Source organism: Candoia aspera, chromosome 1, assembly GCF_035149785.1.
Source record: "Candoia aspera isolate rCanAsp1 chromosome 1, rCanAsp1.hap2, whole genome shotgun sequence".
Lineage (NCBI taxonomy): Eukaryota > Metazoa > Chordata > Lepidosauria > Squamata > Boidae > Candoia > Candoia aspera.
The window spans coordinates 23,779,976-23,807,249 of NC_086153.1; the positions used below are offsets into that span (position 1 = coordinate 23,779,976).

The 27,274-nt window shown below is 40.7% G+C and overlaps 1 protein-coding gene across 1 annotated transcript in view; it reads right to left on the minus strand.

Annotated features, from left to right (window-relative positions):
• Positions 1 to 27,274, minus strand: part of FBXO16 (F-box protein 16) — a 30,945-nt gene that overhangs the window by 2,654 nt on the left and 1,017 nt on the right. Inside the window, exons 2-7 of the mRNA XM_063305287.1 lie at positions 18,180 to 18,295; positions 14,527 to 14,562; positions 13,111 to 13,317; positions 11,629 to 11,793; positions 10,465 to 10,697; positions 6,184 to 6,289 (exon numbers count right to left, since the gene is read on the minus strand). Coding sequence (XP_063161357.1) covers positions 6,184 to 6,289; positions 10,465 to 10,697; positions 11,629 to 11,793; positions 13,111 to 13,317; positions 14,527 to 14,562; positions 18,180 to 18,295 — 863 coding nt within the window. The remainder of the gene's footprint in view (positions 1 to 6,183; positions 6,290 to 10,464; positions 10,698 to 11,628; positions 11,794 to 13,110; positions 13,318 to 14,526; positions 14,563 to 18,179; positions 18,296 to 27,274) is intronic.

Below are 27,274 nucleotides of genomic sequence, written 5' to 3' on the forward strand. Positions count from 1 at the left end.
ATGGCAAACCACTTCTGAAAAATGTTTTCAAGAAAACTGCATGAGCTTCTTCCTGTAGTCACCAGGAGAAGACCGGCTTGAAGGCAGAAAAAAATATTTGGCAAATTTGCCAGCTATTCTGCAATATGGGGATTATGCATCACATCTGCTGCTAGAGACCTTCTGGAATTCATGTAACAGTAAAACTGAGACAGCACTGGCATGTCACAAGCAGCCAAAAACCCAAGCTGGGCTTTCTGTTCTGTGCATTGGGGAGTTTTGTTGTTGTTTGACTGGAGAGGATAGCTCTCCTTCCCAATATGCACTGAGAGCTCCTGAAGCTATTTGCAAAATGTAGGCTGCTGAGGACAAAATGGAGGGCAAGCAATCTGGGTTAATATGTACTGGGAATGGCTTGCAAATCCGCAGACTGTGGTAATATAGGCTCAAAATAATACAACCAAACATAGCAGTCCAGACCAGCCAAACAAGATAACAAAGGCATCATGGAGTGCTCACTTTGGAAAATAAAAATCTTTGCCTGGCAATCAGAATATACCAAATAGTTATATATTTGAATCAAATGATAAAATTCATGTTTTTTTAAGAAAGGGATCTTGCTTAAGTGGGCTTGACAGCCTACTGTGAGCCTTTAAATAATTTGGGAGGGTGCTTAAAGTGGATACAACTATGAATAATGTTTGATATCTGGAAAAGAATGGGTGAGAATTTTACTAGATAGAAAGAAGAAACTTGGAATTGTGTTCTACAGCAGTTTGGATAAACCCTAGATTCTTGTAGGAGAGACTAGAATCTTTGACTTTTGGCTTTAGTGATATAAAGCCAGTTTATTCTATTCAGTTCAAGATCAGGATCTCAACAGGTGATAACACCTGGCTGAACTGGTCCAGGCTAGAAAGCTAAGTGGGTTGGAACTAGTTATTACCTGGATGGCAGACCATCAAGGAACACTAGGGCTAAAAACTAGAAGAGGAAATTGAAAAAAAATCCTGGAAGATAGTAGTAAACCACTTTAATTGCTATCAAGAAAGCTATTTTGACATTTCCCCGATCTAAGCATTGAGGTCAACTTCAAGGAGGCTTTATCTTACAGAGACAAGAATCTATAGGTTTCACCCACAACTGGAAACGGACTGAAAATTAATGAAGTGTGCATATTCAGAATAGGCAGTCATAATTCTTTATGTCCATGGATCTCTGGCTATGACTGTATTTTGGCTTTGGGTTCAGGTTTCCCCTAATTGTTCATTTATTAAGTTATTTCTTTTTCTATAACAATAACGATTAACAATAGCTAGAAATAATAACATCTTCAGAAATGCAGTTATCTCCTTTCTTTGAACTAAAGGACTATTTGGAACAAAAATTCCTTTTAAACTATTAAAATGCATCTCTGATTCCACATTAAGTTTTGCATGTTATAGCAAACTGATATTTTGGAAGACTCCAACTTGTCCTGAATGACCTGGTGTGCCCGTGCATTCTTTCCAAACTCTCACACTTCACTTCTCTTCCCACCAGGAGCAGATAAACAATAACAGAAGCTCTATAATAATTTATTGTGCTATCTGAATTGGGGTCCCTGGCTTAGTTCTCCTCATATCAAGAAACAAAAATCAAACTGTGGCTTACAGCTCCAGGGTCTTAGTTCAGATGCCATAAAAAGACCATGAAATAAATTCCATGTTCTGTTCACCTGTTTCTCTTGGCAGGAAAAGCCAAGTGGAAGCATATGACCAATATGCTCTCTCAACTGTCTCATTCATGATATGTCAGAATTATTTCACATATGGTCAGTTTGGGCTCCTGCAGTGCTACTGGCTCTAACAAGCAGGAGGATTCGACTGAAAGATGCCATTAAATCAAACCCTGGGTGTTCAAGATATCTGTAGTTTATAAAATGCAATGAGTATTTAACTATGTGGCCAGTGTGTCACCCATCATGATGTAAACTTGACTGTCACTGATTCTGTGCTAGAATCCTACTTCGAGACATGCACGGGAAGCCATTCATGTTTTCTTTACCAAATGCATCTTTGTATGGCAGGACATTCTGTAATGGCATGTGATTTCAGACTCAAAATTTGAAGTGATACTTCACAGAAACTGTTTATTAACCCCAAATATAGCTAGTGCTTAATAACGCAAACCAAAAAGATCTGCAATTTCCAATCAGAAGTAGACATTCTTTAAGATTGCAGCCTTAATTTATTTGCCTAATATCTTCCCTACCACCTTGAAAAACCCAGGACAAGAAAATGCTTTCTTAGGAATTCATCATGAAGAGATTACGGCAGATAACAGCTTGCCTGCCAGCAGTGTTTAAGTCTGGAAAGGCTAATATCAGCATTTTCCATTTCCTCAGCATTTGGTTTAAGAGGCTGGAGTTAGAGACAATATGTGAAAGACAGAGATTAATTTGCCTTGACTAAAAAAAAAAACGATGATTGGCAGATAACAATTGAAAGAGAAGCAGATGGGCATGCTAGAGCTTAAAATGTCAAGGATACTGATGCTACATGACAGGACAGGATGTGGCAGGCAGAATGAGAACCTGCTCCTGCCTCTCTGCCCTCAGGAACAGATGTAGCACATAATGGACAGTGGAAAGCAAATGCTCCAACAGGCTTCATATACCTGATTCCCACAATCCTGTGTTCTTGACAATTCAGCATTAGGATGCTAAAGGAGGAGGAAGTAAAACATGTTAAATCACAAAGCCTTGGTAAAGCTCTTCAGAGTGGCACTTGAAGGTGTCCTTTGGAATTCAGTCTTTTAAAGGGTTGGGATTGAGCAAGCATATATTGGGGATTTCATTTCAGCATGAATTATATATTAATTACAAAGACTGGATAACCCACACTTCAGATAAGTAACAAATGATAAAATCATTACGGTGGATGGTTCAACAGAAACAGGTAACAGAAACCTAAATATATCTACACTTAAGTTATTCCATAGTGGCCAATAGGGCTTGGCCCCATGTAGGTCTCCATGATTTCAGCTTTAAAGTTTTAAGAGGCTATGCTAATAATGATAATAATAATAGTAGTAGAGATGATGGTGATGATGATGATGATGATGATTGGCCAGGAAAGCTGAAGATCTACTTCAGCTGGAAATACTTTTCCAAGGAACGCAAGTTTAAATCTTTAATAAAACAAAGATGAAATCTTTCAATATTCTCTCCTTAGAATGATCAGAAATGCCTCATTGGTTCCAGTATCTTCAAATAAGCAGCATAATTTAGTAATCTAAAACAAGGTGGAACTCTCAGACACCTGATCAAATTTGAAATATTAAAATATTAGACCTTGCCTGATTCATAATAAGGACAAATTCCTTCAGATTAGACAGAAAATCCTATTAATTACTTATTCTGATTCTTGACATATTGGATGCCATAGCTAATTACTGAATATTTATTTGATTTTAATAATGGTTTTTAAATGCTACATTGTTATAAAATCATTTTATGTGCAGTACTAATCTATTCTTACTTTGAAAATTATTATTCAATTTGTTTATCTTGTAAGTCACTTTTCCCTGATGTCTTAACATGACCAGTCTCTCATATCCTTTGCTAGAAACCAGGAGAGTGTGAGTTCTAGTCCCGCCTTAGGCACAAAAGCCGGCTGGGTGACTTTGGGCCAGTCACTCTCTCTCAGCCCAACTCACCTCACAGGGTTGTTGTTGTGGGGAAAATAGGAGGAGGAAGGAGTATTAGGAATGTTTGCCACCTTGAGTTATTTATAAAAATAATAAAGGTGGGATAAAAATAAAAAAAACCCTCTGGCAGTTAATTTATTTAGAAATTTATAAGACCACCCAACTCTACAATGGCTCTGGGCAGCATACAGTAAAAGAAATGAGACAATACAATTTCAAAAAACCAAAACACCAGAATAAAAACAACCATTAAAAGACAATCAAACATGCAAGACCTGCCACCCACTCTAACCCAAAACCTGGGAAAAGAGCCTTCAGAAGCTCTTTTGAACATGGCCAAGGTGGGGACTAGTTGTATCGGGAGTGGGGGGGGGCATGTTCCAGAGGGAAGGTGCTGTGACACTTCTTAGGTCCCATCAGGTGACACTGCTTAATAGATGGCACCTTGAGCATGCCAACTGATGCTCCAGGCCTCCCCATTTAATTCCCTACAACCTCCAGACACTTGGACAAGTGTCAGCGTCATCTAGTCAGTCTGAAGTTCTACTGCGTATCATCTGCATATTGATTATATCTGACCCCAAACCAGCAGATTTACAGTGGCCTCAAGTAGATGTTAAACAGAAGGGGTGAGAGTGTAGTGCCCAGAGATACCGCACAGACCAGGAGCCTTGGAGCTTAATCTTTTCTCTCCTGTTAACACTGACTGGACCCAATCACAGAAAAAGGAGGAGAACCACTGCAACACTGTGCCTTCCATTCCAAATCCCTGCAGGTAAACCAGAAGGATACCATGGCTGATGATACTGAAAGCCCTGAGAGATCAAGAACAACCATGATGGTTGTACTGCCTTGGTCCCAGCTCCACTAGAGGTCATTAACAGATGCAACCACTGCTGTCCCTGTACTATGCCTGGGCCTGAAATCTGACTGAAAGGTATCCAGATAATCAGTTCACTCCAGGACCCTCTGTGGTTGTAGTCTACCGGTTTTCAACAACCTTCCCTAAAAAGGAAAAGTTGGAGACTGAATAAATATTTCCTGGTACAGCTGGGTCCAGTGAAGGCCTCTTCAGGAAGTGGTGCACCACTGCCCTCTTCAAGATTGCAGGGACATCACCTCCTCAGTGAAGCCATGATTACAGCATGGACCCAACAATCTATCACCTCCCAGACAGCCATCACCAAGCAAGAGGGGCAGGGTTCTAAAAAAAAAAAAGATACTCAGCAGACCTGAGGATACTGACCACCTCCTCAGGATTTACAAGTTCAAACCTGTCCCAGTTAATCATACAAGACCTTGCTTCTATCATCTCAAAAGGACTGTCCAGTCAGAGTCCAACTCTGAGTCATTTATTTATTTATTATTTATTATTCAAATTTAATTACCACCCATCTCCCCCAAGAGAGGGACTCTGGGAGGTTTACAATAAAATCAAACTCCGAACATAAACATTAAAATCTCATAAAAGCAGACACATCACAATTATTATAAAATGCAATAAATATAAAATCCAAGAGGGTATTTATCTGCTAGATGCCTAGACTATTCCTTACAGAGGCCCTGTGGATGATCCTGCCTCTCATCCCTCCCAAACAAGGAATGGGTCACTTTAAATAGGGCTGCCAGATAGCTACCTGTGCAGTAAAAGCAGAAAAATAGCTATGTTTTGCTGCTCTTATCACCACAATGTACTACCAACATGGGCTCTTGTGTTCAGTTAGACTTATTCTTTATCTTCCTCCAACCGCACTCTACACATCTCTTTTCTGTTTCATCTCCTGGAGTTCCTCAGAAAACCAAGGCGCACCCCAGGACTCAGGGGTAGTGAGACAAATATAGGAGCAATCCAGTCTAAGGCCCTCATTACCTGGTTCATTTGGGGAGGGGGGGCATTCAGCATCTAGCACTCTGTAATTGTGGAATAAATATCAAAAGGTGGAATACTGAACATCCATCCCTTAGGGATTTAGTCTAAGGAATCTGAACATAGGTTGGGGTCAGATTCTCCTGAATACGCTCCAAATACAGATTAAATGAAATAAGGTAATCTATCTATTAGTCAGGAGATCTGTTTTCTTTTATCAGTGCACTGCTGTTCCATCCTGGCAAAATATCATTAATGAAGAAAAAAATCACAAAACTTAATTACGCTGTCCAACAGAACATACAACTTTATTCATGGCCCTACTCTGCCGACTTATGAGAACATGGTTCCTATTGCCTATGTCTTTAAAAGCTGATCCCAGGGATACCTACTTGAGCCCTACCCTCCTAAAAATATTCTATCCAAAAAGAGCCTGTCTTGCCAGCAGTAATAACCATTCATATGCAAAGATTAAATAGCAGCTTTGAAATCTGATGGTGTAAATTGTAGGCTGCTAGACTCAAGCAGCAATGAAATGCAGTGGGGCATAAATAAAGGGGCATTGGGAAAGCTGCCAATAGCCAAGGGTTAGACTCCTCATTGAGTCTGTTGCTCAGTCTACACAGTCAACCAGTCACAATACTTGCCAGAGACTTTGCTTTTCGGAGTTTGTACGTTCCACTGCCTGGTTTCCTCTTTTTCTGAAAGGCTGACTGATTGAGGTCTGGAGTGAGACCTCCTCCTTTCCTTCTACTGCTAGAGTGGAGAAAATGAATATATTAAACAAAGCTTCTCAAGACAGAGAAGAGGGGAAAGTTGAATTTCTGTATCAAATGATACCTGGGCCTGCAATAAGACTGGTTAGGACAAAAGCCCCAGTTCTGACATGAGAGTAGCCTGACCTCAATGAAATTGAGAAAGGATGCACACAGCTGAGTTGCATGAGGGCTTAAGAGCAGATATGCAGATGGTTCAGCACTCTGTAGTTTCCATAATTTTAAATATCAGTTTTGTAATCCATAACCTGGAGTTGGTTTGTTTTGAAAATGACCACAGTATGTGATAAACGAAGACTTACGATTTTCCAAACAGGAAATACATGCACGTAATAAAAAAAACCACTGCATAGTACCAGCATACAAAAGTGACCACTGAATTAACCTTAATCCTAACCCTTTCAATATGGATTTAACCCAGCCATCACCCACAATGGCATGGAACAATCTGTTAGATCCATCTAAATGCCTAAGTAATTAGATGCCTAAATAAAAAGCAAGACAAAATAGAGTTTTATCCTGTTGAGAATTGACTTTAATAATCCAAAGAAGGAAGTATGCAGTATATTTTCAAAGTTCACTCCATGAAAATTTCAGCTGGCAGTGCTAGTATCAGTTGGATGCAGTATGATTTCTTATTATGCTCATTCTGATCTGAAAATATCAGACAATTAAAATATCAGACAATCCTGGTGACACCCTTGGTATATTCTAAGCCTTTCTGCATCATAGATTCTTAGCAATCCTCAGTATCAGAGACACAAAGATAGATCTAGCACAACTGGGGAATTTACTCAATCCTCGGAGCTGCTCTATGCATATCTGAAGAAGACAAGGTAATTCTTCTATGACCTTCTCCAGAATTCTGGTGGAGTCCAGGCTTAGCCAAAACGTCTGAGCAGCCACAGGAACTTCTGCTCATGTTCTTGTTGTTTATTCGTTTAGTCGCTTCCGCCTCTTGATGACTTCATGGACCAGCCCACGCCAGAGCTTCCTGTCGGTCGTCAGCACCCCCAGCTCCCCCAGGAATGAATCCATCACCTCTAGAATATCATCCATCCACCTTGCCCTTGGTCGGCCCCTCTTCCTTTTGCCCTCCACTCTCCCTAGCATCAGCATCTTCTCCAGGGTGTCCTGTCTTCTCAGTATGTGGCCAAAGTTTTGCCTTTACTATCACTCCCTCAAGTGAGCAGTCTGGCTTTATTTCCTGGAGTATGGATTGGTTTGATCTTCTTGCAGTCCAAGGCACTCTCAGAATTTTCCTCCAACACCACAGTTCAAAAGCATCTATCTTGCTTCTCTCAGCCTTCCTTATTCTCCAGCTCTCGCAGCCATATGATACTACAGGGAACACCGTTGCTTTAGCTATGCGGACCTTTCTTGTCAGTGTGATGTCTCTGCTCTTAACTATTTTATCGAGATTGGTCATTGCTCTTCTCCCAAGGATTAAGCGTCTTCTGATTTCCTGACTGCAGTCAGCATCTGTAGTAATCTTCGCACCTAGAAATACAAAGTCTTTCACTGCTTCTACATTTTCTCCCTCTATTTGCCAGTTATCAATCAAGCTGGTTGCCATAATCTTGGTTTTTTTGAGGTTTAACTGCAAGCCAGCTTTTGCACTTTCTTCTTTCACCTTCATCATAAGGCTCCTCAGTTCCTCTTCGCTTTCAGCCATCAAAGTGGTATCATCTGCATATCTGAGATTGTTAATGTTTCTTCCAGCGATTTTAACTCCAGCCTTGGATTCCTCAAGCCCAGCATGTCGCATGATGTGTTCTGCGTACAAGTTGAATAGGTAGGGTGAGAGTATACAGCCCTGCCATACTCCTTTCCCAATCTTAAACCAGTCCGTTGTTCCGTGGTCTGTTCTTACTGTTGCTACTTGGTTGTTATACAGATTCTTCTGGAGGCATACAAGATGACTTGGTATCCCCATACCACTAAGAACTTGCCACAATTTGTTATGGTCCACACAGTCAAAGGCTTTAGAATAGTCAATAAAACAGAAATAGATGTTTTTCTGAAACTCCCTGGCTTTTTCCATTATCCATCGGATATTGGCAATTTGGTCCCTAGTTCCTCTGCCTTTTCTAAACCCAGCTTGTACATCTGGCAATTCTCGCTCCATGAATTGCTGAAGTCTACCTTGCAGAATCTTGAGCATTACCTTACTGGCATGTGAAATGAGTGCCACTGTTCGATAGTTTGAACATTCTTTAGTGTTTCCCTTTTTTGGTATGGGGATATAGTTGATTTTTTCCAGTCTGATGGCCATTCTTGTGTTTTCCAAATTTGCTGGCATATAGCATGCATTACCCTGACAGCATCATCTTGCAAGATTTTGAACAGTTCAGCTGGGATGCCGTCGTCTCCTGCTGCCTTGTTATTAGCAATGCTTCTTAAGGCCCATTCAACCACACTCTTTAGGATGTCTGGCTCTAGCTCACTGACCACACCATCAAAGCTATCCCCAATATTGTTATCCTTCCTATACAGGTCTTCTGCATATTCTTGCCACCTCTTCTTGATCTCTTCTTCTTCTGTTAGGTTCTTGCCATCTTTGTTTTTGATCATACCCATTTTGTCCTGGAATTTACCTCCGATGTGCGTCAGCACCATTTCATGTGAAACGTTACGATGTACAGTGCACATTGAAACAGTGAACATGACACGATGTTTCTAATTTTCTGGAAGAGGTCTCTTGTCCTTCCTATTCTATTGTCTTCTTCCACTTCCACGCATTGCTTGTTTAAAAACAATTCCTTATCTCTTCTGGCTGACCTCTGGAATTTTGCATTTAATTGGGCATATCTCCCCCTATCACTGTTGCCTTTTGCTTTCCTTCTTTCTTGGGCTACTTCTAGTGTCTCAGCAGACAGCCACTTTGCCTTCTTGGTTTTCTCTTTCTTTGGGATGTATTTTGTTGCCGCCTCCTGAACAATGTTGTGAACTTCTGTCCATAGTTCTTTTTGGACCCTATCTACTAAGTCCAGTCCCTTAAATCTATTCTTTACCTCCACTGCATATTCCTTAGGAATATTAGTGAGCTCATATCTAGCTGATCTGTGGGTCTTCCCTAATCAATTTAGTCCGATCCTAAATTGTGCAATAAGAAGTTCGTGATCGGAACTACAGTCAGCTCCAGGTCTTGTTTTTACCGACTGTATAGATGTCTGCCACCTTTGGCTGCAAAGGATGTAGTCAGTCTGATTTCGGTGTTGTTCATCTGGTGAAGTCCATGTATAAAGCCATCTCTTAGGTTGTTGGAAGAGAGTGTTTGTTATGCAGAGTGAGTTGTCTTGGCAAAATTCTATCAGCCTATGTCCTGCTTCGTTTTGTTCTCCCAGGCCATGCTTACCTGTAATTCCAGGTGTCATTTGACTGCCCACCTTAGCATTCCAGTCACCTGTGATGAAAATAACATCTCTTTTAGGCGTGTTGTTCAGTAGGTGCTGCAGATCCTCATAGAACTGCTCTACTTCAGCTTCTTCAGCATCTGTGGTTGGGGCGTATATTTGGATCACTGTGATGTTAGATGGCTTGCCCTGAATTCGAATTGAGATCATTCTATCATTTTTTGGATTGTATCCAAGCACTGCTTTAGCCACTTTACTATTAATTATGAAGGCTACTCCATTTCTTCTGTGGTCCTCTTGTCCACAGTCGTAGATCTGGTGGTCATCCGATGTGATGTGGCCCATTCCAGTCCATTTCAGTTCACTGACACCCAAAATGTCTATCTTTAATCTTGACATCTCACCAATAACCACATCCAATTTGTCCTGGCTCATAGATCTTACATTCCAGGTTCCAATGGTGTGTTGATCCTTAGAACATCAGATTTTCCGTTCACCACCAGCACCGTTGGCCGCTAGCTGTCCTTTCGGCTTTGAGCTAGTTGCGTCAAGACATCTCATGTTCTACCTCATGTTCTACGTGACTGAAATTAGAGTCTAACTAGGGTGTGCCATTAATCATGAAGGGACATACATGGGGAAATAGTGAATAAAAGCTTGGGTTTGGGGAATAAATAGAATATTTTCACCAGCTCCTATGCAGATGGCAACATAACATCAAACATAATAAAGTTAGTTTTGTTGCCAGAGAAAGACAGACACAGAATAAAATTACTGTAGGAAAAAGATGTCTTACGCCTGCCTTGCCTGCTCAATGGGGTCAAAGTTATCCAAGTAGTTGAAACGAATGATATCTGTTGGATGCTTATCTGATGAACGCCAAGGTGGGAGCTCTCTCTTCTCCTTGTTTATCTTCCTTCTTAATAGAGATGCTGACTGGAGGGCTGACAACAAAGACTGTTTCATTTCTGGAACATCTTTTGTTATTGGCTGAACATCAGCCACCACAAAATCATCTTTTGGTGGGGTCTAGGGGGAAGAAAAATAAGCGAAGTAAGCCCCATTCCACTACAGATATTCCATACTATGCTGAGTCTCTCCCCTAATGTCCCCCACAGTATTTCTATTCATTGCTTGAAAACTGTAGTGCACTGGTTCAGCATAAGTCACAGTCTCTCTGTTACAGATTTTGAAGGCACAAAAGAACTAGACAAAGTGGCTCTGTTTATTTAGTCCACTATCCCGTTTCTATCAATGGTCAGTCCAAGATTCTCCCTCCCCAACTAGAGATGAAAACAAAACTTCTCCCCCTATATTTTCTTGTCAGGTACGAATATTTCAATGCACATCAATTTTGATTGTGTAATTTTTCTTTAGCTGTCGTGAGCTGTAGCCCTTGACAAATATATCCATGTGAAATTGTCTTTAGGTTTTAAAGCAAAGCAAGTCAGTATCCATCACAGTATCTTGTAGCAATGAATTTCACCCATTCTTTACATATTGTGTATGCCCAGAACCTCTGGCCATTCTATTTAACTAGATAATCTCAAATTGTATCATTAGGAATAAAACTGAGTTATACTGAATCAAACCTTTGATCCAGCTATTTCAACATCATCTGACAACAGTTTTTTTCTGATACTACGTAAATTTGCTGGGCCATCTCTAGGCAAACAATGGGCTCTACCAACATGCCATAGACCTTCTTTTAAAGTTAAAATCACCATGCCTTTATATAAACCCTCTGAAGCACAAGCTCAGATATCCGTACATGAGTTTTCAGATTAGACATCTTGTGAGAAAGTTCATTATTTCAGAAAAGCATGTGGAACACTCCTATGAAACTGCTCCACTTCAGTATGGGATTAAAACAAATCTGCATATGGAAATTTCAAATATCCAATATAAACATTCAGATTTATTTCCCAAAATACTTATCTTCCAGAGGTTCCATAAATACCTTAGGTCTGGTGACTAGAAATTCTTCTACCTTCTTAATATAATGTTTCTTCCAGATTCCTTGCTCAAATGGAGTTGGAGAGAAATTGATATACCACCCAAAGCGTAGACATTTTGGCATCCAGAGTTGATCAAGCTGGGTTAAGTAGTTCCAGTGCCAATTTACCTGAAAAAGCCAAAAGCACCTTTATTGTGTTTCAAAGGGCTGTATCATAACAAAAACCCATGAGCAATGGGGCATATAATCCAAATACAAAACATATTTTGACATTTTTAAAACATAGTGCTGTTTTAACTCAAATTGGTAATTCTAAGGAAGTATTTATTTGAATATATATTCTTCGACATAGCCTAGACTCTGGACTGTTGAAATATGTGTCAGTGCTACATTTCATAATTGCATATCTTCCAAATTGAGTATGTGGATACACGTATTTCCTGCAATTATTCTGATCAGTGCTGCTCTAAGGAGGATCTTATAGTATAACTGCATCAATAAGAAAAACAAATTATTGTTGAGTACTTACATCTGTATTTACACACAAAGCTGTCTAGCACTGCATTAGGTCATTGGTCTGACTGAACAAATACTGTCTGTTCTCACAAGCAATGATCTCAAAGTTTTTTTCCAGACTTGATCACCCAAGTCTCTTTTAATAAGAGAGCCCAGTGACTGAACCTGAAATCTTCTGTACATAAAGCAGGGAGTTTCTTTAAGGGAGCTAAGAGTCTTCCTGGTCACCAGTAAGGGCTACCTTACAATCCAATCTGGTCCCCTCTAGATTACAATTGCCATGATCCTAAGATAGCACAATTAGCAGTCATTCTGGCCAGCCATTACTAGAATTTTATCCATCCAGAGGACTTTAAGATAGGGAAGGCTATAACCCTAGCCCAGTATTGTTTATTCTGACATAAAATGGGTCTCCAAGGTCATAACTGAAACATACAGTATATTTTGAGAACATTTTAATTGGACTTGCCAGACATTAGATCCATGAACTTTGGACCATAGATTATGTATGCTGATTAGCCTGAACAATGAGTTGGAATTCATCAATGCCAGTGTATCTCTAAACTGATCTTCCAATTATGTTCAAGTGTTGTAAAATCACTAGCTGGAAAAGACCCATATAATTAATCTAGTTCCCATGTCCCCCATCAAGGTATGTAGGGATTGACCAACCTTAGTGTGAAAAGCCACACGAAAGAAATTCCTTTGAACTTCCTTCCTCAGCTCATCTCACTGACAAAGTGCTTTTCCAGTTGGAACTATTTCCTAAACTATAATCAATATCTATTAACTGAGGACATTTCTTTGTGTCCTATTCTTAAGAAGTAGCATAGGTATCTGCTGTTTTGCCTCAGCTCCTTTAAAAAGGTGACATAATCCCCTTAGCTTTCCCCTCTCTAGGCTAAACCTACCCAGTGATTTCAGCTTTGTATCTCTCCGCTGCATCCTTTCCAACATGCTGAGTTTTACCTGGGCACATCGGGAGAGACTCCGAGGATCCAGGAAAGAAAAGATGTACAAAGTTAACACTCGGGGAAGCTGGGTGGTGAAATCCAGTGCTTCAACTGGCACTCGATCCTGCAGTAGTTTGAAACAGAATTTCAGCTGTGAAAGGGAGCAGCGCTCCAAGAAGTCTGTCAGGACTCTTCGCCTTTGACTGTCTGTCCATTTGTCAAACTGTGGGGAAAGAGGTCAGTTGTGATTTTCATGGCAACTGGGGACAGCTATTCACAAATGACTATCCCATCATTATAGTTTGCAAGCAATAAACTGCAGAACCAATTATGCACTTAAGCTAATTCCAAAAGCAAAAGAGATCTCTGCACATTTCCTTGCTGCTATAAAGGGCAAGAATGTCTGCCAAGAATTCATTTAGACCACATCCTGCCTCAAATAGAGGTTGTCCAGGTGTTTATGGGCAGCTCATAAGCTTGATAAAAAAGAATGCATTTTGCTCTGTCCTCAACATTATTATTCAAAAGTAGACTGCACTTTTTGACTGAAAACAGCATCACAGAATCATAAGAGTTGAAATGGACTGTTTAGGTCAAGCTACTAAGCATTCCTCACAAATGACTGTCCAGACTGTGCTAGAACACATCCAGCTAAGGAAAGCCCACCACTTCCCTCCATAATTGGTTCCACTTTTAAATTGGTCTTACTATCAATATATTCTTAACATTCAGTCATTCCTGTAACAGGACCATTATTCTGCATTCTGTCTTCCAATGGAGAACAGGCCATCTTATGTAAGATACCCCTTCAGGTACTTGAAGACTGCTATGACAGCCTCCCTCAGTCACCTTGGTTATAATATATTTTATATATTTTATGTATTTTATTGTAAGCAGCCTAAAGTCATGTATGGGTTGTTATATAAATTGCATGAATGAATGAATGAATGAATGAATGAATGAATGAATGAATGAATGAAATGCCATTGAGAGATATGAAAATCACCTAGTTCAAACTCTGTCCCCAAGAAAAGAAAATCAGGTGCTTTTGAGAATTTCACAAAAATGGCATGATTTAAACACTGTTATATACTGTATACATTGAGAAGCCTACATGTTTGAAGACCTAAAACACTGTTTATGTGTAAGGGATAAATTACCTCTAAATCAGCCTTCCCAAATGAGTGCCCTTCAGACAGTTCCTTTAATCAAAGAACTGTAGAACTATCAGAGTAAAAGTCCTTTAGACCACTCTGAAAGAGGAATACTCTTAAATAAATGACATGCTCTTTTAAAAACAAACCATATACCAGATCTATGGTAAAAATGCATTTGGAATGTGTTTACATTTCCCAGCATGGTCTAGTAATTGAACAATAAGTATTGAAGCCTGTGAGATTGACAGAACAATTGAGAAAGGAAAGATTATTACCCATTTCCCCAACAAGTTTCTTCTTTCTTCAAATACCTTTAAAGAAATAAAAGTAATTTTAACATTACTTTTTGTTAGATTCAACAAGGAATGACTCATCACACTATTAGAAACAATTAAGTACATAAAGCTGTCAGAGGAACATGACTGAAAAGGCAATTCTAATTTAGGAAATAATCAGAATCCTGTCTACATTTTTCAGTAGAAGACCTTGAACAGTATATAAGGCCAAGTTTTGGTATGTGTGTTTGAAAAGGCCCACTTTTCCTGTTAGATACTCTGAAAAGTAATGTCCAAAAATCCATCCTATCCTGCCTTCTGGACCAAAGGTCCCTCAAGTGCATCATCCCTAGCTAATCAGATGGTCCCCAGTTGCCCACAGTTAGGGTATAAAGACAACAGGTCTCCCACTCTGAATGTTCAGCAGCAACTAACATTTACAGGTGCACCAATATGAACATGGAAGTACCATGTAACTATTACTGTCATGTTCGCTGTTCCAATGTTGCTGGTACATCGTAACGTTTCGCATGTCATTTCGCTGATACGTGTTTCATCTGGGAAGGGAGGAGGATTCCATCTCATGGAGTTGTTATCTGTTGGCTGCTGGGTTGGAATGTGTTTGGGTTATCTCATGTGTTCAAGGTTACTTTCCCAGGACACCAGTAGAAACGGTTACCAGCACCTGGGGCGGGGGGGTGTTTGCAACGGCAGGGCGAGGGGAGGGATTACGTTTTGAGCCGAGGGTTTTTAGTTTGTATTTGGCGCGCTTTTACTCATTCTCAGCTTTCTCTGTATTTGCATACTATTCTTCTAATAAATCAGATATCATTAAGTACCTGCTTGTGAGTCTGAGTCTATTGGGATAGGCAATCATTACAATTACATAGCCCCTTCTAGCCTCTGTGAATCTGCCTAATCTTTGTATATAGGCAAAATACATTTATGACTTATAAAAGTCAATTTAAAGTTCATAAAATATTGTAGTATTTGGAGTTTCCAGCAAGTTTTCAGTAGACAAAATGGGTTTATAAGTCCAGAAAAATGAAGAGGGAGGAATGATAGATGGAAAAATTTGGTTAAGGTATGTTCAACCCTTCAGCAAAGGATCGTTACCTTGTCGTGGTGCTGGAGCTTGAGCACCTCAATGATGCCATGAGCTAAACCATGAAGGGCCACCCAAGACGGGAAGGTCATGACAGAGAGGTCAGACTAAATGCGATCCCTGGGGAAGGTAATGGCAACCCACCCCAGTATTCTTGCTGTGAAAACTAAATGGATCAGTACAACCAGAGAGATGTCGGTATACCATCGGAAGATGAGACCCCCAGGTCGGAAGATGGTCAAAATGCTACTGGGGAGGAACAGAGGATGGGTTCAACTAGCCCCAGACGTGATGACGCAGCTAGCTCAAAGCCAAAAGGACGGCTAGCGGCCGACGGTGCTGGTGGTGAATGGCGAATCCGATGTTCTAAGGATCAACACACCACTGGAACCTGGAATGTAAGATCTATGAGCCAGGGCAAATTGGATGTGGTTATTGGTGAGATGTCAAGATTAAAGATAGACATTTTGGGCGTCAGTGAACTGAAATGGACTGGAATGGGCCACATCACATCGGATGACCACCAGATCTACTACTGTGGACAAGAGGACCACAGAAGAAATGGAGTAGCCTTCATAATTAATAGGAAAGTGGCTAAAGCAGTGCTTGGATACAATCCAAAAAATGATAGAATGATCTCAATTTGAATTCAGGGCAAGCCATCTAACATCACAGTGATCCAAATATACGCCCCAACCACTGATGCCGAAGAAGCTGAAGTAGAGCGGTTCTAGCCCAAGAAAGAAGGAAAGCAAAAGGCAACAGTGATAGGGGGAGATATGCCCAATTAAATGCAAAATTCCAGAGGTTAGACAGAAGAGATAAGGAATTATTTTTAAACAAGCAATGCGCGGAAGTGGAAGAAGACAATAGAATAGGAAGGACAAGAGACCTCTTCCAGAAAATTAGAAACATTGGAGGTAAATTCCAGGCCAAAATGGGTATGATCAAAAACAAAGATGGCAAGGACCTTCTGTATATTCTTGCCACCTTTTCTTGATCTCTTCTTCTTCTGTTAGGTCCTTGCGATCTTTGTTTTTGATCATACCCATTTTGGCCTGGAATTTACCTCCAATGTTTCTAATTTTCTGGAAGAGGTCTCTTGTCCTTCCTATTCTATTGACTTCTTCCACTTCCACACATTGCTTGTTTAAAAATAATTCCTTATCTCTTCTGGCTAACCTCTGGAATTTTGCATTTAATTGGGCATATCTCCCCCTATCACTGTTGCCTTTTGCTTTCCTTCTTTCTTGGGCTACTTCTAGTGTCTCAGCAGACAGCCAGTTTGCCTTCTTGGTTTTCTCTTTCTTTGAGATGTATTTTGTTGCCGCCTCCTGAACAATGTTGCGAACCTCTGTCCATAGTTCTTCCGGGACCCTATCTACTACGTCCAGTGCCTTAAATCTATTCTTCACCTCCACTGCATATTCATTAGGAATATTAGTGAGCTGATATCTAGCTGATCTGTGGGTCTTCCCTAATCTCTTTAGTCTGATCCTAAATTGTGCAATAAGAAGTTTGTGAAGTTTGTTGGAAGAGAGTGTTTGTTATGCAGAGTGAGTTGTCTTGGCAAAATTCTATCAGCCTATGTCCTGCTTCGTTTTGTTCTCCCAGGCCATGCTTACCTGTAATTCCAGGTGTCATTTGACTGCCCACCTTAGCATTCCAGTCTCCTGTGATGAAAATAACATCTCTTTTAGGCGTGTTGTCCAGTAGGTGCTGCAGATCCTCATAGAACTGCTCTACTTCAGCTTCTTCAGCATCTGTGGTTGGGGCATATATTTGGATCACTGTGATGTTAGATGGCTTGCCCTGAATTCGAATTGAGATCATTCTATCATTTTTTGGATTGTATCCAAGCACTGCTTTAGCCACTTTACTATTAATTATGAAGGCTACTCCATTTCTTCTGTGGTCCTCTTGTCCACAGTAGTAGATCTGGTGGTCATCCGATGTGATGTGGCCCATTCCAGTCCATTTCAGTTCACTGACACCCAAAATGTCTATCTTTAATCTTGAAATCTCACCAATAACCACATCCAATTTGCCCTGGCTCATAGATCTTACATTCCAGGTTCCAATGGTGTGTTGATCCTTAGAACATCGGATTTTCTGTTCACCACCAGCACCGTCGGCCGCTAGCCGTCCTTTCGGCTTTGAGCTAGCTGCGTCATCATGTCTGGGGCTAGTTGAACCCATCCTCTGTTCCTCCCCAGTAGCATTTTGACCATCTTCCGACCTGGGGGTCTCATCTTCCGATGGTATACCGACATCTCTCTGGTTGTACTGATCCATTTAGTTTTCACAGCAAGAATACTGGGGTGGGTTGCCATTACCTTCCCCAGGGATTGCATTTAGTCTGACCTCTCTGTCATGACCTTCCCGTCTTGGGTGGCCCTTCACGGTTTAGCTCATGGCATCATAGAGGTGCTCAAGCTCCAGCACCACGACAAGGTAACGATCCTTTGCTGAAGGGAGGCCTGCATACTTGTTAAGAAATGCATGAAGACACAAATGATTTATAATTTATAAAGTTCATAAAACGTACCTTATCATTCATGAGCTGATGATTCAGTGGTGTCCATGTGCTCATCTTTGTTTGCATCTTGGGACCTTCCAGGTTTTTGGGAGGAGCAAATGCCATGTCTTTTTTTACATGGAAAAGGACCAAACATAATTAAAGTGCCAATAACTATATCTGAGGCATCTGGCAAGTGTTAAAGTTGTGTATTACAATTAATTTTACATTCTTATATGTATACTTTTTAAAACAATCTTTAAAAACAGAAACATGATGGCAGCTTAAACTCAATCTCAAGTATTCAATATGGCTATTAGGCAACTGTTCTTCTAACACTTAGGAGTGCCTAAAAATATAATGCATCATCATCAAATTAATTAAAATTAAAGTAAAAGTTCTGTTTTTAGAGGGAAAAGTGTGAATACAAAGATTTATCAAGCTGGCTACCAGCTTGGCTGGCTTCAAAAATGGGTTGGACCAATTCATGGAAGACATGGGGATCAGCAGCTATTAGCCTTGATGGGAATGTACTGTCTCTGAAGGCCATCTGCTGGGAGATGGGCTTCCTTGTGCAGTTGTTTGGCCTGGGAGATGGGCTTCCTTGTGCAGTTTTTTGGCCACTGTAAGAAGACTGCTGGACTAGATAGGCAGGGCACTGCTTATGTTTTTAACAGTGCCAAATATGAATTTTGGTTTTCTTGTGTAATCTGTGGCATTTAAACAGATATGTATGCCAGACATGCTAACTGGTTTCACTTAAAATATCTTTACTTTTACTAGTGGTTTCTGGTCCATGGGCTGAAACCTATTGCACTAAACCATCAAGAACTATAGAGCCTGCTATTCTGGACTGGATCCAGGCTAAGCTATATACATACAACATACCAGTTTCTTAAATTGCCAAAAACACAACTGGCAACCTGTGCAGGTTTTTCAACACAAGCCTCAGTTAGCGGCATAACTGATGTATTTAAAACTAACTGAACATTTCATCAGATTAGCCCTACATTAAGTGCATTGCAATAGTAGAATTGTGGTATAAACAGGACACAGATCACTGTTGCACACTATTTGGCTCAACCTTCCCCAACTTGTCACCTTTTAGATGTGTTGCACTTGTTACTGCAACTCCCAGAATTCCCAGCCAGCATGCTAACTTAGAATTCTGGCAACTATAGTTCCAATATCTGAGGAGTGCCAGATTGGGGAATGCTCATTTATAATCAGAGAACTGGAAAGTAACTTATTGATCATCCTGTTATTCCCTGCCCAATGCAGGAATTCTATACTACAGCATCCCCAAAAGATGGCCACCTAGCCTGTGGCTAAACACCTCCAACAAATGAGAGTCAATCATCTCCCACTTTAAACAGCTTTTATCATTATGAAATTTATGATGCCCAACTGATATCTATTTCCTTGTAATTTAAACCTATTGTTTCCTGACTTCTGGAATAGTTCTTAATGGTGGCCCATCTTACACATAACAGCCTTGCATATCTGAAGATAACATTCATTCCCTTGAGTTTTCCTATCCAAATGTAGGACTTGGTAGGCATTTGTCTTGCTGGTTTCTCTCTATTTTTTCTGGTAGTCAAAACCCTCCTGAATCTAAATATTGCCCTGAATCTAAATATTGCACCATATTGTGGTGCTTGGAATCTTCCTATGTTCATTTTTGTGTTATCTGATAAATCTGATAATTATATTTGTAATCCCTCAGTCGTCATTTATTTATTTATTTGATTTCTATAGCCGCCAATCTCAACAAATGACTCTATGTTGAACAATTATACAAATATGTTGAGCAGCACAAGACTTAGTTCTGCAATATAACACTCAACACTTCCTTCCACTGTGATGTCAAACCCTGAGTACCATTGTTCAACTAGCTCTGCATCTATCTGATGATAGCATAGACCAGCCCATATTTTGCCATTTTCTCTATTAGAATATCATCTGACTCAAACATCTTGCTTGCCACTCTTTACAAAAAAAGAATCACAAAACAAGATTTACTATTCAGAGGCATCTGTCGTGGGGCATCAAAATCTGCAGGACAGCAAGATTTCTACCCCTTTTGTTCCTCTGTGACACAGATACAAAAGAGGTAGGGCTTGGATTGTGACACTACACCTGCTGTCTTACAGATTTTGACTTCTCTGCAGAGGCTGCTGTTACCATTCCTTTGCTTACTATCTCTTATCTCTGCCAAGACCTCACCCTCACAAAAACATATAGCAGTTAGCTTTCAGTGTTACAGCTAGCTGAGAACTGTTCCTGTCCAGAAACATGAATATAGTGAGGCACTACTGCTGCAGGCTGTCCTGGTATTCATGTTCTCTCCTGGAGGAATATAAATCAAGAGTGGTTAAGTCATTAGGTTTATAGATTTTTTTATATGAATTATCTGTTTTCCCTAAAACAGTTTGACAAATATTATGAAGACTGGAGTTTATCTCTGATTCCAAACAGTCAATGTACACTAAAGCACAAACATTGTTATCAATGATTATATGCCTAACGATTTTGAGTGCACACTTTTTACACCGTGTATTTTAACAGCCCTTACAATGTTCATTCCTCTGGCTAATGCAGAATTGGTTTACTGGCTTATTTATTTATACATTTATATGCTGCCCACTTAAATAGTTGTAGGGAGTTTTTGTTGTTTATTCATTTAGTTGCTTCCGACTCTTCGTGACTTCATGGACCAGCCCACGCCAGAGCTTCCTGTCAGTCGTCAACACCCCCAGCTCCCCCAGGGACTAGTCCGTCACCTCTAGAATATCATCCATCCATCCTGCCCTTGGTCGGCCCCTCTTCCTTTTGCCTTCCACTCTCCCTAGAATCAGCATCTTCTCCAGGGTGTCCTGTCTTCTCAGTATGTGGCCAAAGTATTTCAGTTTTGCCTTTACTATCATTCCCTCGTGAGCAGTCTGGCTTTATTTCCTGGAGGATGGACTGGTTCGATCTTCTTGCAGTCCAAGGCACTCTCAGAATTTTTCTCCAACACCACAGTTCAAAAGCATCGATCTTCCTTCGCTCAGCCTTCCTTATGGTCCAGCTCTCGCAGCAATATGTTACTATGGGGAACACCATTGCTTTAACTATGCAGACCTTTGTTGTCAGTGTGATGTCTCTGCTCTTAACTATTTTATTGAGATTGGTCATTGCTCTTCTCCCAAGGATTAAGCGTCTTCTGATTTCCTGACTGCAGTCAGCATCTGCAGTAATCTTCGCACCTAGAAATACAAAGTCTTTCACTGCTTCTACATTTTCTCCCTCTATTTGCCAGTTATCAATCAAGCTGGTTGCCATAATCTTGGTTTTTTTGAGGTTTAACTGCAAGCCAGCTTTTGCACTTTCTTCTTTCACCTTCATCATAAGCCTCCTCAGTTCCTCTTCACTTTCAGCCATCAAAGTGGTATCATCTGCATATCTGAGATTGTTAATGTTTCTTCCAGCGATTTTAACTCCAGCCTTGGATTCCTCAAGCCCAGCATGTCGCATGATGTGTTCTGCGTACAAGTTGAATAGGTAGGGTGAGAGTATACAGCCCTGCCGTACTCCTTTCCCAGTCTTAAACCAGTCCATGGTTCCTTGGTCTGTTCTTACTGTTGCTACTTGGTCGTTATACAGATTCGTCAGGAGGCAGACAAGATGACTTGGTATCCCCATACCACTAAGAACTTGCCACAATTTGTTATGATCCACACAGTCAAAGGCTTTAGAATAGTCAATAAAACAGAAATAGATGTTTTTCTGAAACTCCCTGGCTTTTTCCAGTATCCAGCGGATATTGGCAATTTGGTCCCTACTTCCTCTGCCTTTTCTAAACTCAGCTTGTACATCTGGCAATTCTCGCTCCATGAATTGCTGAAGTCTACCTTGCAGGATCTTGAGCATTACCTCACTGGCATGTGCAATGAGTGCCACTGTTCAATAGTTGGACATTCTTTAGTGTTTCCCTTTTTTGGTATGGGGATATATGTTGATTTTTTCCAGTCTGATGGCCATTCTTGTATTTTCCAAATTTGCTGGCATTACCTTGACAGCATCATCTCGCAAGATTTTGAACAGCTCAGCTGGGATGCCATCGTCTCCTGCTCCCTTGTTATTAGCAATGCTTCTTAAGGCCCATTCAACCTCACTCTTCAGGATGACTGGCTCTAGCTCACTGACCACACCGTCAAAGCTATCCCCAATATTGTTATCCTTCCTATACAGGCCTTCTGTATATTCTTGCCACCTTTTCTTGATCTCTTCTTCTTCTGTTAGGTCCTTGCCATCTTTGTTTTTGATGATACCCATTTTGGCCTGGAATTTACCTCCAATGTTTCTAATTTTCTGGAAGAGGTCTCTAGTCCTTCCTATTCTATTGCCTTCTTCCACTTCCGCACATTACTTGTTTAAAAATAATTCCTTATCTCTTCTGGCTAACCTCTGGAATTTTGCTGGGGCTAGTTGAACTCATCCTCTGTTCCTCCCCAGTAGCATTTTGACCATCTTCCGACCTAGGGGTCTCATCTTCTGATGGTATACCAACATATCTCTGGTTGTACTGATCCATTTAGTTTTCACGGCAAGAATACTGGGGTGGGTTGCCATTACCTTCCCCAGGGATCACATTTAGTCTGACCTCTCTGTCATGACCTTCCCGTCTTGGGTGGCCCTTCACGGTTTAGCTCATGGCATCATTGAGGTGCTCAAGCTCCAGCACCATGACAAGGTAACGATCCTTTGCTGAAGTGTAGGGAGTTTACAGTACTTATATAACATAAAACTATAAGCCTTTCTAAGATTCTAAAAACCCTAAATAAAAATGTAAGTTTCAAGCTGCCTCCTAAATTACAATATTCATTTATTTATACAATATTTATAATCTGCTCCAATCTCCAAAACTCTAGAAGGTTAGCCACAAAAAATATAGTTAAAAAACAATAATAGAATATAATAGCAACAGAACAAGAGTATAAATTCACCTAGTTCTACGCCTGGGGCCCTGAGTATGTCCAGGGACCCACTTCCTGGTTGTGTTAGTGATTTGGGTTGTTGTTTCTCAGCTGCTGTATTTCAATTTTTATAATGTTTGTTATTGTTTTTATTCTATTTTAATTCTCTTTGCTCTCCAGAGTCACTTCTTGAGATAGGCGGCCATGTAAATTGGATAAATAATAAATAAATAATCTATATGGCCACTGATAATGTTCTGACTCAGGTTGCAGGCACACACACAGACACAGTGGCTAAGGAGTTAAGTTATTTACTACAGCTAGGCAGATAACATTAGACAAGATTGTAAAGCAGGATCTTTGCAAAGAGTGTTTGCCTGAATAATTCCATTTGAAGTTCAAGTAGCAAGAGAATGGTCCAAACAAGGCAAAGTTTCTGAGAAAAGCATTGATAGAAACATTGAACTAAACGTGAAGCATGCACTTGGGATGCATCCTCCCAAGACCACTCCTTAGGTCCGTAATCTTTCCAGTCAATAAAGTACTGGAGGTGACCTTGACACAACCCAGAGTCCAAGGGGTGAGCAACTTCATATTCAGGCTCGCTGTCAACTGAAATGGGAGGTGGAGGTAGAATGGAAGGATGAAGAGAACTTGCCGGGGCATCTGGAACCAGGAGGGAATGATGGAATATGGGGTGCACTTTGATAGAGGCAGGCAGCTTGACTCAGTACACAACTGGGTTGATTATAGCTTTGTTGGTGAAGGGGCTAATTAATTTGTGATCTAATTTTTTGCAAGGATGTGGCATGGTTGAATGTCGAGTAGATACCAAAACTTCATCTCCCACTTTAAAAATGGGTCTAGGTTGATGTCTTTTCACAAATTCTTTAGCTTTCTTGCATTGATCCTGCAAGACTTGATGAATCACTACCAATTCTTGTTGGAAGTGCTCTGCCACTGGAATTGAAGAAGTTTGTGGGAATGGAAGGAACCAAGGATGGACACCACAGTTGGCAAAGAAGGGAGCCATCTGAATTGCTGTCTGTTATACATGGTTGTATGTAAATTCTGCAACTGGCAAAAGCCCCACCCAATTATCTTGATGAAAATGTATAGAACATATTGTTCTAGAATACCGTTCAGACATTCCCTCTGTCCATCAGAATGGGGGTGGTGCACAGAAGACAGGTGATTCTACATATACTAACCTTGAAAGCCCTCCCACCAGAACTTGGCTGGAAATTGAGGGCCTCAATCTGAACCTATGTGATCAGGTAAATCATGTAATCAGAAGATAATTTGTATAAACAGTTATGCTGTGTCTTGGCAAACCAGTACAAGGGATGAAATGTGCTTTATACGTATCCACAATAACCAAAGTAATGGTGGCACCTTCTCATTCTGGTAAATCTGTGATGAAATCCAAAGATACTGTTCCCCATAGTTGATTTGGCACAGGCAGATGTAATAATACGCCTGAGGGCTTGCCAGGAATGTGATTGGCTCAACGGCAAGTAGAACAGGAAGCCACATAACAGCTGACATCATCATGAACCCGTGGCCACCAAAAGTCTCTCAAAACGAGTTGTAGAGCTTTATATTGCCCAAAATGGCCAGCAGCCGGAGCATCATGACATGAACCTTTCCCTGCAAGGGTCCAGCAGGAACATAGTAGAACCCCTGAAAATGCAACTGGCCCTGATCAAATGTCCAGTTGCTGGGTTGATTCTGGGGCCAATTTTGAACTTCCTGAATGCAGTCTTGAGCATAAGGATTCTCATGCCATGGTTCTTGCAAGTCCTTTAACCAGCCATCTGATACTATAATGGCTGAAAGCTTCTCCAATGGGACAACACTTAAAAGAGCACATAATCAGCTTGGTTATATTCAGGTTTCCGGGACAAAGTATTGGCTCGCTTATTATAATTGCTTGGTATGTAAGTCACTCGAAAGTCGAACCGGGAGGGACCATCGGATCTGTTGTTGATTGAGTTTGCAGGTACTCCAAATTTCAATGGTCAGTGTGCAATTCTACAGTGTGACAGGCTCCCTCTAAATGATGATGCCATGTTTCAAAAGCTACTTTGATGGCTAAAAGTTCCTTATCCCAAATAGTATAGTTGTATTCAGCAGGAGTTAATTTTCTCAGTAATGCACACAAGGAAAGAGTACAGGAGGAGGAGGATCAGCTTGAAGGACCGCTCCAATTGCAACATCAGACACATCTATCTCTACTATGAAGGGTTTCAGAGGATCCAGGTGGTGTAGGATCAGTTTAGAGGCAAAAGCAGACTTTATAGCCTTAAAAGCTTCTTGGGCCTTTTGGTCCCAATTAAATAGTATTTTCTTTCTTAAAAGATATGTCAGAGGCACTGAGAGGTTGAAATGTAAAGTTTGGAAAGTTCGATAATAGTTTGCAAATCCCAGGAACAATTGTACATCCTTGACTCTTCATGGAGCCTGCAAGGTCCATGGAGATGCCAGTTGGGGAAATGTGATGACCCAGAGATTCAATTGTGGTTTGATCAAACTCACATTTTTCCAACTTGGTGAATAACTGATGTGCATGAAGCACTGTACACCAAATAAACATGTTGGGAGTGCTCAGCAGGGGAGACTGAACATATGAGAATATCATCATGATAATGACACATTTGTCCAAAATATTTCAAAAAACATAGTTCATCAAATGCTAGAAGACCCCGGGAACATTAGATAATACGAAGGGCATGACTGTATACTCAACATGGCCATAGTGAGTGCAAAAGGCGGTCTTCCATTCATCTCCTTCACAAATTCATACCAGGCTGTAAACACCCCACAAGTCCAGCTCGGTCAATAACTCGGCTGTACGAAGGCATTCCAAAAGTTCTGAGATGAGAGGTAGCAGATAATGGTTCTTTATAGTGATCTGGTTGAGACCCCCAAAATCATTGCAGACTCGGAGTTCCCCCAGTTCATTTTTACAAATAACACAGGAGCACAGATGTAGATGGACAGATAAACCCTGTTTTCAAGTTTTTATCTCTGAAGTCTCGAAGAACGGCTAGTTTGGGTTCTGAAAGTGAATACACCCATCTGGAACCTTTGCCCCTGGAACAAAATAAATTGGACAGTCATAGGATTGATGGGGAAGCAGTTTATCTGCTTTCTTTTCACTGAATACATCTTGATATTCAGCATACTTGATGGGTAAGGTTGGGCAAAATTCCTTGGTGAGTTCAGCCGCTAAAGTCTCTGTAGCCAATTTCACATGAGTTCTGCAACCAGGTACCTTAAAAATTATGGAGCCTTCAGACCAGGTGATCTGTGGATCATGAACTTGAAGCCATTCAAGCCCAAAAACCACCAGGGAATGGGGTGCTGATGCTAGGTAGAATTCCACCAGTTCTTGATGCTGACCTAAGCACACGTGAAGCTTAGGTGTGGACCTGACTAGTGGTCATGAACGTAAAGGTCACCCATTGATAGTTTCAACCTCCAGTGGGGGTTGAATGGCATGGCTGGGTATTCCTTCCTCTTTGGCAAATTTTAAGTGCATGAAGTTGGCAGTTCTCCTGAGTCAATCATATCTTAAGTATTCCTGGCTTCCCAGGGAGGTGCAAGATAACAGTGGCTAACAGATGTTTAGAAGGAATGCCACACTGTATTTGGGCTTGATCTATGACCATTTTCCCCTGATTCAATAGCGCTTCTGAATCAGGTGGGGTCCATTTCCTGAACTTGCTGGAGATAGCTTGTTGACAGGGCATGTGTCAGCCAGGTGTCCTTGGCCTTCACAGTATAAGCATAGACCCTCTTGATACCTCCTGGTTTTTTCTGCATCAGATAAATGTGGGTATGCACTGCCAACTTGCATGGGTTCCTCTGTCAAAATTCTCTTGGGTTTGGGTGTTGCTTCCAAGCTAAATCTTGAGCCATCAACTTGAAGTCACTTACATATTCAGCCACAGAGCAGTATCCTTGCCTCAGTTCCTGAAGATGACAGTTAGCTGTTTGTGCTTTCACTGGATCCAAGTACATGGCTTGTTTTTTTTTACTCAATCTTTATTAATTTTCAAGATATAGGTAAAAAACTAAAAAGCATGAAACAAAAATCTACAAAGAAAGAAGAAAAAACTAAAAAGATATGAAAACACAAGAGAAACTACATAGAGAGTGACT